This window comes from Drosophila rhopaloa, unplaced genomic scaffold (assembly GCF_018152115.1).
Source record: "Drosophila rhopaloa isolate 14029-0021.01 unplaced genomic scaffold, ASM1815211v1 contig_167, whole genome shotgun sequence".
Taxonomy (NCBI): Eukaryota; Metazoa; Arthropoda; class Insecta; order Diptera; family Drosophilidae; genus Drosophila; species Drosophila rhopaloa.
Window position 1 is genome coordinate 7,756,256 of NW_025335047.1, and position 17,603 is coordinate 7,773,858.

Sequence of the window (17,603 nt, forward strand, 5' to 3'; positions counted from 1 at the left end):
ACAAAAATTTGCATAAAAAAACCCAAACGAAAACAACAACAATGGCGAATGTGCAAGAAAAGGGAAAACAAGCTGAAGTAAACAACAAAAGTGACGTCAAAACGTCAAAGAGAGAGAAAGAGAGAGAGTGTGGCGGCAAAGCTTTGTAAATGAATTTATTTAATAATCAAATGCAAAAAGCAGAAGAATAATAAAAACCAAAACAACACTACAGACTGTACTCGAGCTTTTTGTGCCGTCTCTCTTCTTTCTCTCTCCAAAATGGAAAAGTGGAAGTGAAAGAAGCAACAGACAGAGCTTACTTGTGTGAGTGGGAGTGATGGTGGGGCATGCGCTGCCGCTGTTCTCTCATAAGCTGTTCTCTCCACACTCAAAAAAATAAAAGTATACATTTTATTTATATATTATTTTAGACCAGATAAGAGCATTTCAATTAGATATGTTAATTTGATCATTTTTAATATATTTCAATTTTATATTAAAATACCAAAACTATCCATTTGTACATTGGTTAAAAAGTTTTGAAATTCTTTAAGGAGCTTTGAGATTCAAACCAACACTTTCAAAATAATATCCGATCTTATATCAAGCTTCTTTTTTTCTGTGTAATCTTCCAGCTGTACAATCAAAACAAAAGCGATTGGGGAGCTTTTGGCGCTCTGCTTTTCGGCTTTGTCGCTGAGCTTTGCCCACTTTTTATCAATCGGTCAAGAACGTTTGACGAGCGCAGACCAACAAAAATAAGCCAACAAAAAGCTAAAAACTCTAGAAAAGCCAACCAATGTATTGGTGAGCTCACACACTGACAAAGTGTGATAATCAAAATAAAAAGAAGGAAAACAATTAAAGTGTACCGAAAAATTTAAATAAATGTGAAAACCCTAAACTCAAAAATCATTAAAATAGTTACTATTTTGTCATAATTTCATTGGCAACCTATAGAAACAAGTTTTGAAATAGCCGCATTTAACGAACTAGTTTCCGAGGCAACGAAAAAACTATACCAATTTGCATAAATAAATAAACCAACAAACATAAACTCTGCCAAACTTGACGAATGCGTTGGAATTTTTCTACCAAATAATACATAAAGCGCTGTATGCGTACATATATAAAATCTTATTAGAACCCCACACTCAAAAAAATAACCGAAAGAGAGAGCCAAAAGCCCCAAGTTTAGGCTCCGCTCTTTGGGGCGCTCTCCTCCATCGATCAGTTGTTCGCTTGCCGCTCAGCTGCTCGGTCGTAACTTGGGAAATAAACAGCAAAATTGACAACAAAACGCGCATAAAAGGCAGCAAAAGCAAATCACAACTTGTTGTAAATTTTTGCTATTAATTTAGAAACGAGTTTCTCAAAAATTATTAAGTGCCAACCCGCAGTAAATGGGCGGAGTAATAAAAATAATAAATTAAAAATTACTTTTGTGGTCGCTGATAAGATTTGCCCCTTATCAAAATTCATATAAACCTAGTGTTTAGTTGGGTATGATGTGTTTTGGATCATATACTACAAATGTGCTTCATTATAAATAAATTTTCGTCTTAATCGCCACATGTGTGACCTAGTTAAAAAAACAACTCACACGCACGCATAAATAACAATGAAATTTACATATAAACGTGGACCTCCTCACCATGCATAATAATTAATAACGAAAAGCGAAAACGAGGATGAGGAAAAATTAAACAAAAACACAATTTCAATTAATTTCTGAACACCAGCAAGGAGGAAATGTTTAAACTGTGTGCATTTAATTGAGAATCTTCGAGGAAGTAATATAAAAACGCTTTTACAACAAATCGGTACAGCATCATTTTCTGGCTTGTGTATACGCAACGAGGTGTAAAAAGGAAAGAAGCAGATAAGGTGGGTAAGAATATACTCAAGAATCTATAAAAAATATTTAAAGATTTTATAAACGAAAGATACAGAACGAAAAAGTTTAAGCCAAATATTAAGATTTATGGGCTATTAATATAATCTTGCTGTTCTTTAGAAAATATGTATATAATAATAGAATTATACAGATAAATACCTTTAAATACTGTATTAAAATATAAATAAATTTTAACAAGAAATCGAATTAAAAATGATAATAACTTTAAAAAATTAAGACAAATCAAAAATATGATATTCGATCAAGTTTAAAACAACTCGTGTAAACTTCCAGAGATAAATTATAGGATCATTAAAAGTATTTGACATAATTCTGAAAACTTCAAAACTTTTCATATTTATTACAATTTGTAAGTAGCCGACATAGGTCTTCTACACATTTTCCTAAGCCGACATACTGGTAATTTATGATCACAGACCAATTAAAAATTTGTCTCAAGCCAGAAAACGGGCTACATAACACAAACCCTCCCCAAAACCGAAACCGAAAAATTAAACATCAAAATCTAGTCCGCCCTTTGAAATGTGAGACCCACAAAAACGAAAAAACTAAACCGAAGCCGAGGCAATAAAAAAAAAAGCAAAGCATAGCACATAAACCTATAAACATTCCGAGTTTTATTTATGTATCGAGCACACTGTTTAGGCGGCTTGATAGCCGCTCAAGTTAAGCATTTCCTGTCGCGTCAACATAATCTTTTGGGAATCCACGGAGTCCCCAAGGGGCCAGCGAATTCGGTGGGATAAAAATATGAATCTTGTCAGACCTTTTTTCAAGAGATTTTCTGTCTATTTTTTCCCCCATTTGTGCAAATAATCAAAGGCAAACACACAGACATTTACAAATAAAACAAAAGAAAATCAACAAAAAAATTTGCTGTGTATGGCAACAAAAAATTAAATTGAAATTGATTTCAATTTGAATTTTGTTCGCTCGGTTTGAGTTCAGTGTCAGTGCGAAAATTCAAGGCTGAAAACTGTTGAATGCGTACAAGAAATAAAAAAAAATAAATACATAAGCATCAAACACGTGAACGACAAAATAGAAGAGCCTAAAAAGCAGCCATATGTTGAGTAAACTTCAGTGGAAAAACAGTAGAAAAGAAACCCAAAACAATCCACTTACCCCTCATCTCAGCTAGAAGCCAGTTTTAAAGTTTTCTAGGCGCCACAAAATTACGTATACGCCACGGATCCAGCTGCTACATCAGTCAATCGAATACTGAACTTTTGGTTTATGCCACATTAACTTGGGCAATGGCTTTGGTGCTTGAAGTGACACAGTGAGGCTATCGATAAGAACCGTAAAGTTGGCAGTCAATAAAAATGAATAAAAGTATAATTTGGGGTAGTGCTGAGCTCAGTGTTAGTGATTAGAAAGCTGATATGGCGTACATTTTAAAGCCTATGTTTCGCTAAAAATTTTAAAGCATTTTTTCACATTAATTTCACTTCAGTGTTAAATGTGTGAAAAGCAAAAAATGAAATTTATTACATGCTTTATTTAAAAATAAAATAAATTAAGTTAGTTTCTTTTTAAATCGAAAGATAATATTTTCATTTCCATTTCAATCAAGAGAATATTTAATAGAATTATTTCATCATTTAGTTTTCAATAGCCTCACAGAATTCTAAAGTTAACTGTCAGAAGCGGTGTTTATCATAACTGGTTTTGTTAATTTCGCATATTTATAGTTTTATTATTTTTAAACATTAACGGTGTCATATTTAATTTACAAGTTATCAAAAAAAGGCGGTGAGCTTACATTAACAAAACAAAACTAAACTGCTGTTGTAGATGATCTATCAAACTGGTGATATTGCATCATGATCTTGATCCCCATAAAACAAGCTCAACTTTGGTTTAAATTTTATTCATTGTTTACTTTCCAATCAGTTTGTTTGAAACAGATTTTTACATATTATAATTTGTTGAAATTGACGACTATATAGTCTATATACGGTCATTTGCTTTTGCTGGCCTTCAACTTTCTTTGTTGCCGCTGGGAGGAGATTTTTGTGATCTTTCCAGAGGCTGTTCCGCGGATGCGGCCATTAAGCAAACTTGTTTGCTTTTCTTTGAAATTTCTTTAGCAAAAATATTTAAACACATATATACATACATATCTATATCAATTGTTGTTGTCGCTGTCTCTTGATTTGTTAAGTGCCCCTGAGTCATAAGTGTTTTGATTTACTTTGTGTTTATAAACGCCATCTCAGTGAGATCCTTTTTTTGGTCAGTTTGTAGAAGGGACAGTTCTATTTATGAGGCAAAAAATAAGCCATGCGGTGCGGGGGCGTAAACTTCCTGAACCGAAATTTATTTTTATTCGTGCCTTGAACAAAACATACGTTTGCCATCTTTTGTATTGGTTTATCTCTTCATTTGCGGCTGCTCGCTCGATAAGATAAGTTCGCCATCCATGCCACCCCTAAAAAGTTAGGGGACAGCTCTGAAAATTTGCAAGTGCCTGACCCATTGAGCGTATCGCTTATCAGTACACCATTGTCGTCTCCGCTGGCACGCGGCTGTGTGCTGATAAGAGGCAGCGGCGTCAATAGCGGCACAGCTGACGGGCCAGACGCCTGTGAAGGGTTTCTTGCCACTCGATAAGGAGGCGCGAGAACTGGTCCGTCGGCTCACGTGTTCCTGCCTCCTCCCGACTCAAGTGCACGTCATCAGACGTGATTCTTCGAACCCTTTGAAATGCATTGCCATTTGTCTAGTCGTCTACAGACGTATCGGTCTTGAAAGCTACAGACTCGGTCACGATTCTTATTGATTTCTATTCAGCAAGAGTGGCGGTAGCATCTTCTGTTTGTTTAAGTATTCAGACAACTTGTGCTAATTTCTTTTTGTGCTGCTAAATCGATATAAATTGATTTTAATTATTTATCTATTAGCGAATCGGTGGGGAAGCAAACATGTTATACCGTATTTGATTGGTTGGCTTCGTTGGGGTTTGTGGGTAGCTGACGATCAGCGTGGGGGAGAGGAAGTAATTTTGGAATTTTTATTGCGAGAGTTTTGGATTAAGCTGTGTAAAGTGCAAATAAATCATCATATTTTAAATATCAATGCCGACTTTATGTTTAAAAGTTTTTCATTACATTATCATAGAATTAAAAAAAATATTTTTTCAAATGCCTTTAACAGTTAGTAAGTTCATAAGGTTTTGAGTACTTTGAGCCTTTCTATGCGATTCTCAAAGTCTTAGTTAAGCTTTTGAAATTTAATTTTAAATGCAAATTGATACGATTCTTATAGACTAACCTAGATCTCTCACCTCCGACGACTATTCGTATATTCACTTCCCTAAGTTCGCTGATCGATGCCTTGCCCCGCTCTTCCTCTTCCAATTAATACAACAATTTACAATTTACGTCAGCTGTTTGTATAAGAAGTATAAAGTATACAACAAAAAGTAAAACAAAAATCGAACGCGACAGAGCGTGTTATATCATCAATTGCCAGACATTCGCTATGCTATGCTAAACATTCCGGCATATGAATACTAAATAAACGGTAGAATCGAATACTCAATACCTAGCATGCTCACATTTGTGAGCACTGAACAAAAATTCACATTTTGTTTGTCTTTATATTAAAAGGTATAATATTTAAATTTGGAACAAATTTTAAATACTTTTACCTAAAATTAAGTAATATTAAAGAGCTTTTAAGTTAAAAACATTCAAATAATCGTAAACAGCATAGTACTCTGCATCTGTTTATTTTCTATGCCTCCTCAACTTAGAGCACTATAAATAAGTGGAAGGAACTTGCACTTGGCTCTGTGGCTACCTCAACATAAATTTGTTTATCACTGTGTGGGTGTTTTCTTTGTTGCATGGGTGATTTTCTTTATGTGTGTGGGTGCATGCAAAAATTGCGTGTTCCTAAAATTAGAGCAAAGAGTGAGACAAAGCAAAAAGACAAAGGTAAAAGTGACTTGCACAAATTGCTAAACAAAGAAATTGCTATGCAGGATTGTAACAAGGCGTTGTATTATTGCAGGGCGATTAAGATAAATTAGAAATATGTATACATTATTGTTTCAAGAGGTAGTCAACCTTTGTTATCAGTTTTTAATGCAAATTTTTTTAATCTTTTTTAAAATTTATTGAGAAGTTAAACCAACCAATTTATTTATCATAAAACGGAGTATCTACTAATTATTAAGGAAAGTCTTAAAATCCCCTTTTGAGAACGCCCCTGTGGAAAAGAATTTTGCTAGAAAGAAACGGTAAATAAAAGTGAAAGAGAAAGAATAAGGGGAGGAAAACTGCATGCACTCGGAACATGTGACGCTTAATGACGAATGTTGACAAAACAAAACCGAGGGCTAAAAGCGGGAACGGGGCCAGATGGAAATTATAGAACCCTCAACCCCCCGCATCAGGCGTTGACCACTGCCACTGACCCATTGATAATGCGGAACGGAAGTTGCGCTCGACCAGCGGCTGTTTTTGCCTTTGTTATACCCTTGCAGAGGGTATTATAATTTTGGTCAAAAGTGTGCAACGCAGTGAAGGAGACATCTCCGACCCTATAAAGTATATATATTCTTGATCAGGATCACCTCCTGAGTTGATATAGCCATGTCCGTCTGTCCGTCTGTCCGTCTGTCCGTCTGTCTGTCCGTCTGTCTGTCCGTCTGTCTGTCCGTCTGTCTGTTTCTACGCGAACTAGTCTCTCAGTTTTAAAGATATCGAATTGAAACTTTGCACACACCCTTCTTTCCTTTGCCAGTATATAAGTCGGAACGGCCGGGATCGGCCGACTATATCCTATAGCTGCCATATAACTGATTGATCGGAAATGCCATAACTCTGCTGTTTGTTAAGTTAGGAAGTTGGGATTTTCTATGGGTTTTATATTTGGCCAATGAATCCGACATACCAAATTTCATAAGGATCGGCCGACTATATCCTATAGCTGCCATATAACTGATTGATCGGAAATGTCATAACTTTGGTGTTTGTAAAGTTGGAAGTTGGGATTTTCTATGGGTTTTATATTTGGCCAATCAATCCGACCTACCAAATTTCATAAGGATCGGCCGACTATATCCTATAGCTGCCATATAACTGAACGATTGGAAATGCCATAACTTTGGTGTTTTTAAAGTTAGAAGTTGGGTTTTTATGAGTGTTAAGATGCATCATATGAATAATTTTGGAGAATATAATTTACAGGTATTCTGCGTTATCAACTTGGCGCCAGTTGTTTCCTTTCTTGTTTTTATTTTAATTTTTAGTTCATTGTTTTTGTTTTCAGCTAGTCTCCGTTGCGATCAGAATTCATCTTCCACCACCATTTGTATTGATAATGCAAACGTGTCAAACTCGCCAGTTTTAGCTTAATCTCAATATGGATCTAACTGCAACGTCTTCAAAGCTTACGGACGATAGAAAGTGGGAAAAATCAAACTTTTAGATTCGATCGTTGAACTTGTTTTGGTTTTCCTATTCATCCTATTTATTTTTAACTTTTATCAGACGTGTTATATTGTTACAATTATTGATTATTGTTAAAATACACAAATTTGCAAAAGTAAATAGTAGAGGATTTCAATCTACAGATTTTTAAAACCAGTTCACAAAAGGTATTAAAAAGTTTTCAAGTCAAAATAACATTTTATTACGCATACGTAGTCTTGACAAATTTTCTTAAACGGGGCGTATGAGTAATTTTTAGTAAGAATTTGCTCTTGATCGATCCTTCTTTTGGTAAGAATGTCCATTTCCTCATCTGTCGTTCGTGGACTTTCGTTCCCCAATCGTGCAAATCTGCCCTAAGAACGTTCTATACTTACGAATGTATATCTACATACATACATATATAGCGCAATCAACAAGCACATGAAATCCCACATATACAAACTCACAAGTACTTCTAGTATAAATTCTGGCGAAATGTAAAAGCTTCCATTTTGTTTTTGTAAACCCCCAACAACAAAACCGACAACAGACAAAACTCGTCAGTCAAGCAAAGCTACAAAAAGCTTAATAGTATATTATATACCCTATACAAACACTACATATGTACACACGTGTACACATGCCTATATAAATAACCAAAGTCTACGAAGATGGCGACAAAAGCAAATAGACGGAAAACATATGTTGTTCAGATCCAGAGAGAAACAAAGAGGAACAAGGCGCCCACGCTCGCTCTTCACAAAGCTTTTTATATTTACAAGCCTCGCGTTTTGTTTACAACTCTAGAGCTTATTTTATTTCCCTGTATGGGTAAGTGGAAAACAAAGGCAACTCTGCGATAAATTATACATTCAAAACAAAATATAAAAAATAAACAGTTTTGACCTTGGTTTTGCTTAAAAATCGTGCTCCCTCATTGGCGCTCTCGCCAGCTCTCTTCCACTTAATTTGTTGATGGCAAGCCACGCAAACTTTTTTTTCTTCCTTTTGTATAGCTAGCTTTCCTCGGTAATTGTTATTATTATTGCATTATTTCATCGTGGGTTGAAATTCGCTGGTACGACCCGTACATGTGTTTATAATATCGTTGAAATTTGATTTGGATTTGTTTTTATTTTCATTTCCCTTTCGTTGTTCGGCATTAGTCACATAACGTCCCAATTGGTCACGCCTCGAACTGGAGACTTGTACTTTACCCCTTACTGAAATTATTTACCAAATGCTCTTCACGTGCATCCCATTCGTTTTTAATTAGTTTACCTTGTTTATAGAGTCACAGTCCAAATTCTCTTTCTTGAACCCAGTATCTATAACATTTGAACAAAAATATTTAACATGGTAAGATAATTTTCATTTAATCATTAAACTTTTAAACTTGATGAAGGTTTTAAGAATGAGTTTTAGAAAATTCTTAAAAGATCATTGATAACATATTATTGGGTTGTATTATTCCGTAACTTAATGTCCTTAGTAGATGAAGGAGTCAATAAAAAATCATAAAATATATTGAGGTCTTAAAATAAAATCAAGTTACCTTAACTTATTAAGAAAAGATTACTTTGCAGTTCATGATAGGGAACATTAACTGTAGATGTCTGAGTATTGGAGTGCTTATTCATATTTACTTAGCTCGATTCTCGCTCTTCTGCCTACGATATCAGATGCTTTAAATCAGATGTTCGTCGGCCGCCCCGTTTTCACTTAGTTTCTCCCCACCAAACATTTCGCATTCATTAACTCTTGGTATCTGTGTGCGTGGGGAATTTTTTAATAATATTCATTATATAGAAAAGCTTGTTTATCTTTTATTGTGTGCTTCTCCAATGTTTACTTGCCTTCTTAACTTTTTCGTACGATTCCACTTGGGGCCTTTCAGTTTTTTTTGGACAACCAATCTGTAATATTTTTATACCCTTGCAGAGGGTATTATAATTTTGGTCAAAAGTGTGCAACGCAGTGAAGGAGACATCTCCGACCCTATAAAGTATATATATTCTTGATCAGGATCACCTCCTGAGTTGATATAGCCATGTCCGTCTGTCCGTCTGTCCGTCTGTCCGTCTGTCCGTCTGTCCGTCTGTCTGTCCGTCTGTCTGTTTCTACGCGAACTAGTCTCTCAGTTTTAAAGATATCGAATTCAAACTTTGCACACACCCTTCTTTCCTTTGCACGCAGTATATAAGTCGGAACGGCCGGGATCGGCCGGCTATATCCTATAGCTGCCATATAACTGATTGATCGGAAATGCCATAACTTTGGTGTTTGTCAAGTTAGGAAGTTGGGATTTTCTATGGGTTTTATATTTGGCCAATCAATCCGACATACCAAATTTCATAAGGATCGGCCGACTATATCCTATAGCTGCCATATAACTGATTGATCGGAAATGCCATAACTTTGGTGTTTGTAAAGTTAGGAAGTTGGGATTTTCTATGGGTGTTATATTTGGCCAGCCAATCCGACCTACCAAATTTCATAAGGATCGGCCGACTATATCCTATAGCTGCCATATAACTGAACGATTTGGTGTTTTTAAAGTTAGGAAGTTGGGATTTTTTATGAGTATTAAGAATGCATCATATGAATAATTTTGGAGAATATAATTTACAGAGTATTCTGCAAGGGTATATCAACTTCGGCTCCGCCCGAAGTTAGCTTTCCTTTCTTGTTTTTTATATATTCTCCCCTTTGCGTCTATTTCCATGTTTGATGATCGGTTTGGCGGGCATATAATATACATATATAAGCGCCCCATTCGGGTTTCGGTTCCTATGTTTTGGTGTTTGGTTTGCTTGGTTCTCGCTTTTATTTTATTGTTTGGCCTTCAACGCGTTCAGCTACCTTTGACGAATATTAAACAATTTCAGGAGGAAATAGCAATATTGTAAAGAAACCAGAGAAACAAGCATATCACTTAGCAAAAGTAGAATTTGGTCTGGGTTTGAGTTTGTATTTGCCTTGTATATCGAGAGGCTTCCAACTCCACACCCTGCCCCCTTCACCATGTATACAGAATTGTCGGTATGCACACATCGTGTGACCTTCACGTCTTGGCACCGGGCATTACAAAGTTCAAATCTGAACTGGCAAATGTAAAACGGCGGCCTTATCATCTGGAATGTGTTCACTTATCGGCTGTAATGAATGAAAGATAAGCCGATCAAGGGATCAAGAATAGAGTTTGTTGAGGGTCGATATGCTAGTGAATGATATGGGGGAAACAGTCGTTTATTTATTTGGAATGACTTTGATTGTAATTTTTCTCAAAACTAAGATGTTTTGGGTAAACTAGATGAAATGCAGCTTAATAGAAGAATTCAAAACTTGACGTAAAATTGTGTAAACAATTGTGCCTCTTTTTATAAAGCTTAGTTTTCTTTAAACATTTCCGGTTCACCATTAATAAACTTGTATCAAGGCTATTTCCCCGAATTTTCCATAATGCACGGCGCAAATTAACCCAAATCCCTTATACTAGATGCACTTTTCTTTCCTGATTTATGAACATTAAATGGAAAACGAAAATGTTGTATTTTCATTTGTAAACAAACCAATTAATATTTATTGTTAGGCCACAAACTGAAAAACAACAATAGGCCCCAACGGTTCCGCCCCCTGAGGCCTTTCACCTGATCGAGAAGTGGTGTGGACTGAAAGAATCGAATCAAACCCGAAAATGGCTTACTAATTTTGCCTAAGTTTGCCATTTCTTGTTATTTTTTAGCACCCAAATTGTTTTGATACTTTATTTTTTGCGAGTTCCATTCGTTGTTTTGATGCTTGATGATTTCTCTGTCTTTTTGCTTTCAAAAATTTGTTGTTCACCAAATCAGTAAAAAAGTGTTCGGCGAGAGAAGGGAAAAATGAGGGGACCGGGACCTATCGCTGTTGTTTTTTTTTTCTACCTTTCGGCTTGCCTTAAAATAGGCGATAACCATAACAATAACAAACGTTGAATAGTGTTGAGTTGGCTCTTGGACTTGCAAATTCTTCAGTCATCAACAGATTGCGTTTATCTCTTAAGTTTCCAGAAGTATAGTAAGTTGTTTTGATATTAGTTTATAAGTCGAAGGGATTAGATTATAAGATAATGAATAGGGAAAGTTTCTTTTTCAAAGAAAAACCACTGACTTAAATTAATCTTATCGTAACAATTTAGCGCTGCGGTTAAAACCTTTAACCAACCATTCCCCGTCATAATTTATGTAGATATTTTTATTATATCGATTCGATCACGTGTCGTAACCGGGCACTATTGAACACGTGTGAGTCCATCAATTATAATCGTCGTTGTCTTACCTTGGGTTTGGCTTGGGTTAAAGCTAGGGTTCCGGCTAGATAACAGCTGCAGGGATACTTAGCATATATGCCACTACTATCGGAATTGGGCTGCCAGTAAAATGTCTCAATCGATGGCCATTGGGAAACCAGTAACCAGTCGATGGGAATGGAAATGAGAATGCTGGCTGCCGCCAAGGTTGTCTGGCCATTATAAAAGTCATAATATATTCGTTTAATGAGCTGGCGTCTCTGTTTTCAATGCAACTGGTCTGATTCGTTTCTTGTTTACCTACTTTCAGATACCACAAGTAAACATCGGGCCTGGGCGCCCAACTAGAGAAGGAGAGGGAGAGGAAGTTACAATCCTAGAGCAGAGTGGGATCCCCCACGAAATAAAATGACAGAGAATCAGCTGTATCCCATGTCATCGGAATTCTTTGACACCGGCTCCAACAGCAGCAGCAACACACTCAAATACGATCTGTATTCCCTGGGTTCCACCGTTGTGGGTGCGGCCCTGCCCACGTTGACCATTAACACGGGCTATGGCAGCAGCAGCATCAACAGCAACAATAATAATAATAACAACCATAACAGCAGTAGTCACAGCAGCAGCAGCGGTAGTAACTGCTCCACCAGCACCACAAATACCTGTAATGTAATGCTAAGTACAACGGCCATAACAATACCACGCAGCAGCAACCACAACCAGAGCCATCATCATCCGTATCAGCAGTCGGATTTGCAGACACCACGACACCATCCCAGTCCTCTACACACATTGCCCAGCATGACCCACCAGCAACATCATCTTCACAGCAGCAGCAGCAACACCACAACCAACAGCAGCAGCAGCAACAGGAGCAGCTGCAGCACTCGCATTTGACTTTGGGGGAGCTATCGGACTTTAGTCTAGATGCCCTGGATGCCGCTTCCCTGTCACCCACCCTGTTGCAGGATGTGAGTCTGAGTGCAGCTTCTCCCCTAAACTCGACACTTTACAATGGCAACACCAGTGGAGCAGGTAGCAGCAATGGAATAGGACCAGGCGGTGGTGGATACTTCACACCCGATATGTCGCACACGCTCAGTCTGAACGTGGTCGGCGAGCAGGTTCTGCTCCAGGAAGCCGTGGCCCAAAACGAGTTGCTCTTCGAGATGACACCCAATTCTAATGCCATGTGGAGTGATATAAGCAGTGCCATTATCCACACCAAACACGAGCCATTTAGTCTGGACGATGATTACATCTTTCCCAACGACAAGGCCGAGATTCAGGCGGCCGATCTGTCGGATCTAAATGGTGGCGACTTCCTGGATGTTATTGGGAACATAGAAGATTTCTTGCCGCAGACCACAGTCTCTCAAAGTGTCAATTTCCTGCTGTCGCCGCAGACCCAAGGACAGGATGCCCTGGTGGCACCGCCCATGGAACTTCTGCAGCAGCAGCAACAGCAGAATCAACAAAATCACCAGCAGCTCCAGGTCGGCAGCTCGCCGCAGTTGCAAACGCTGCTTACGCTCACCCAGCAACAACAGCAGTCGAATGGTTCCTCCACTAGTCCGTATGAGATCTATCACAGCACGCCCCAAAAGCCACAGCAGCAGCAGCTGTCCGCCAGTTTTTCGCCCGGCAGCCAGACCTCCCAGTCGCCATTGACCCCACCGCCACCACCGCATGCTAATCGTCCCCAGTACCAGATGGTAAAGTCGCGCAACATGCAGGAACTGATTAAGAAAGGCTATCCCATGTCCTCGCCGCCAGAGCGCTCTATTCTCAGTCAATCTGCAGCCTTGAGTCCAGGGGGTAGCAGTGGTTTTGGCAGTTCTGCATCTGGAAATAGTACAACTACCAATAACCAGACAGCGGGATCAACAGTGCGCAAATCCTTTGGCTATCAGAGCGCCGTCGAGAGCTCCCAGCTGAGTCGCCTCAGCTCTTCGGCTCCCACACACCTGGGTCTGGAGCACATTTGGATGCGACGGGAGCCGCGACAGCATTTACTCTCCACCGGCTCGCTGGCCGAGGCCGAGAGCTTCTCCTCGCTGAGCACGGGCAGTGTTTTGTCGCCGGATGGAATCGATTTCTCGCAGGACGATGAGGATGACAATTCGAGCGAGAACAGCGATAACTATGATGACTTTAGCAGCGATAACGGATTATCTGGGGATGAGGACGAGACACGCACTTCAACGCCGAATCATTTGTCCAGTAGCAAAGGCAAGGAGCGGTTCTTCTGGCAGTATAATGTTCAGGCTAAGGGACCCAAGGGCAAGAGGCTGGTCTTCCAATCGAAGCTCGAGGATCCGCATGTGCTGAACGAGGTGACGGACCCCGTCTTTAGCCCCACATGCTCCGTGCGTGGCATAAAGGTGTACAAGGTAAATTAATGATTTTAAATTTAAAGTTTTACATAGGTTATTATTTTGCTTTTCTGTATCAACAGCACAGCGGAAAGGCCCGCAAGGGCGATGGTAACGATTTGACTCCGAATGCCAGGAAACTGCACAACATTGGCAAAGAGCTGGACAAGCTGAGCCGCACCATCAACGACATGACGCCTGTATCCGAGCTGCCCTTCAATGTGCGTCCGAAATCGCGCAAGGAGAAGAACAAGCTAGCCTCACGTGCCTGTCGCCTGAAGAAAAAGGCCCAGCACGAGGCCAACAAAATAAAGCTTTTCGGCCTTGAAATTGAACACAGTAAGTTGTTTTAAAATAAGGAAAAAAAGATTGAAAAAAATGTTGTCTAATACATTTAACTATCATATTTGAAATACTTTTAATTTCGAACCTTCCTTTTTTCAGAGCGCCTCATTAATGGCATAGCTGAGCTAAAGCAGGCCTTGGTCGTTAAGAATCGCACCAAGAATCTGGGAGAATCCACCGAGGAGATGGATCAACAAATTTCACGCATTTACACCACCGCCTCATGTAAGTGAACTATAACTATATATCTACAACCGAATTAATGCGATTTTTCATATTTCTGCAGCTGGAATTAGGATTGCCGGTGGTTCAACGGATTTCGTGAATAAGGTGCTGGAGAATATGCGTGGTGGCATGCCCAATGGAGGCCTCGAGGAGCTGCGTAAATCGTCGTAGACCAAAAAAAAAATATGTAAAGCCAACGAACCGCCCATCAAGATTAGACACTAAGATGTCCCAACAACAGCAGCCACCATACCCACGCCACCACCCACTAAAAATCCATTCTATGACAGGATGACAATTGAACATTGAATGGAATCAGTCGGTGGCAAACAAGAAACATATACTTGTAACATATAGATTCGACGATGAAAAATAGGAATTGCTCGAGAAATATCCTGGCTGAGCCTCCATCCCTCCTCAAAACAAAACTTTCTGTTCAATTGTTCTGCTTGAGTGATATAATATTGATAACCAAGATATAACTGTGATTTAAAGAAGCCTGGGCTTTGTATGTTTTGTATGGCAGAAAATAGAAGAAAATATTTTTTACTCTTTCGCGACCACACCGAAACTGGAAAACCAGAGCCAAAAAAAACGTAAACAAAAAGAAAATCTAAAATTCCTTTTGAAAATGCAACATTAACAAATCGAAAGAAACAAAACAAAAAACGTAAAGAAAGAGGCAACCACAAAAACCAACTGAGAAGAAAAGTGTAAAAATACAACATTTTGTTTAGCTGTTAAGTTTGTTAAGAAACGGAGTGTTAGATGAGCAAATGAATTCGTAGGATTTCGCTACCAGTTTTACCTGCTTAACGAATAAGGGTTTAAATTCATTTGATTCAATTGGAAAGAATTAATCTAAAATGCTAAAAATCATTTAAAAATAAGTTATATACAACTGCGATTTATTTGTTTAAGTTTTTAATGCTATATTAACGCTGTATAATTTGGTTCAATGTTTTAGTCTTAGGTTTATAAATTTAACTCAATCTGGAGAGAGAGCTTTTATATAGAACATATTTACCTACATATTAGATTTATCGGTAATCCTAATTGTTTTGGCCCTCATTCAATATATATTTTATGGTCCTAGGTTGTAATTTTTAAGTTTTCAATTTTGTTAAAGCAAGTTTGATGGTTTCCGAAAATGAATGTTTTGCGAAACTTGATTAATTTACTTATATGCTATAACTATCTTTACATATACATACATGAGTGGTGATATAATTTTAATTTTTCTTTTTATGCTTTTATTTCTTGATGTTATATGTAGATTTGATTCATGCTTGAACTCTGTAACTGAGAATGAAATAATTTTAAGTTTTTCTATTATCCATACGATTTGCTTATATGAAATACCTTCAATATAAAACATAATTTATTAATTTGTAGGCACACATGAAAACATTTTCAAGGCTTCAGTTTTACTTTTCACTTACGGGCTACTCCAAAAAAATATAAGAAAAACATCAAACGAAAAAGTAATACAACTTTGAGTTTTATTCTAATTTGCATTATCGAAATGAATAATTTTGCTCTGCTTCGATGCTAATTTTGTGATATTTGTATTCAAATTTTCTTTGTTGTGTAGTTCTTTGGGGCGGGTTCCTCCTCTTATGGGTTATATTTTCAATTTACTATTTGTAGCCTTTCTTACTGCTATTTGTTGCTTAACGTGTTGTGTTCAATTGATATCAAAAGAATTAACTTTCGAAGGGAAAACTACATTCTTACTGAGGGAAACAGAAACAGATCGAGAATGAAAACGAAAATACAAATTACAAAAGTGATTCAAGTTAAAAACTTAGAACTTAGGTACTCGTATCACCCACAGCGATGAACACGTGGACATAACAAATTGTAGTTGTTAACTTAGGCTTAAACAAATATAAAAAAACCGATTGAGCGCACATAAATTAAAAATCAACACACAACATTGGCCATCAGTTTTTAGGGTTTTCAAATTCATGTCTTGGGACCTTAACCTCATTACATAAGTGATAAGAATTCAAAATTACAAATTAGAACTTTAGAAATACATCGGGCATGCTGATACCCCATATATACACTCACACACAAAGTACAAGCGCAAGCAAAAATACAGAATATGTATGTAATATGCATATAACATATTTAAGTCAGGTTGCTTAGGGTTTAGGTTGGCTTTGTGTAAGAAGTACCGAGTAAAGCAAACAGAATTCAAAGCGAAGCAGCATTGAAATAAGCACGACAGTTCCTCAGTGTTTAATATTGTATAATTAACATATTAAATATATATTAAAAAGAAAAAATGTATACCTAAATGTTACGGATATTGTAAATGTGTGTGCTTTATATAAATGTGCTTCAGAGAAAACAACTTTTATATACATAACGAAACTAAGAAAACTACCTCAAAACACGTTGAAAAAGAAGTTCAAGTTTCATATTCGGTAGAGAAGCAGAAGAATTACAATTTGAAAAGTAAATATAATTTATATAAATATATAAAAACCAAGAGCCTGATTCATGTGTCCATTTAAAGCATATATATCTATATTAATAACAGTGCATAATAATGTATTTTCAAATTCTTTAAAATTAGGAATGATACGAAAAAAAACAATTTAAATTAGATAGTTCTTCGGCCAGCCGAATAGTTAATGCACTTGATTAACCTGCGGAGGGCTGACAACGAAACTTTTAAATCTCCTCTAGGCAAGTGCGTTGACAGAACCAAAAAATGAAAAATAAATTTAAATGTATTTGCAAAGTCCAAAATTGAATAATTGATATGATTTAAAATATGAATAAACAATGATACAAACAAAACAACTGTGTTGAAAATTAAAAATTTTGTATGCATTTGCATTAAGCAAAAGAAAAGCGAATACATAACTATTATGTCTAAATAAACACAAGTCAGATGTATGTACGTCAATGGAAAACAATTGTCTATATATTACAATTTCAAAATACATACCAAATTGAATACATATTGATGAAATAAAATAAACAACGGCGAAAGCGGAAAAAAGAAGTGTCTCGAGTTTGTTTCT

General features: G+C 37.2%; 1 protein-coding gene across 1 annotated transcript; it reads left to right on the plus strand.

The window, feature by feature from the left end:
* Positions 1–694: 694 nt before the first annotated feature.
* LOC108042053 (protein CREBRF homolog) lies at positions 695–17,584 on the plus strand. The gene is given in 6 exon segments (XM_017120169.2): positions 695–1,873; positions 11,928–12,440; positions 12,443–14,010; positions 14,076–14,331; positions 14,437–14,562; positions 14,624–17,584. Coding segments are annotated over 5 exon segments (2,475 nt in total). The 5' UTR covers positions 695–1,873; positions 11,928–12,025; the 3' UTR covers positions 14,734–17,584.
* Positions 17,585–17,603: the final 19 nt, after the last annotated feature.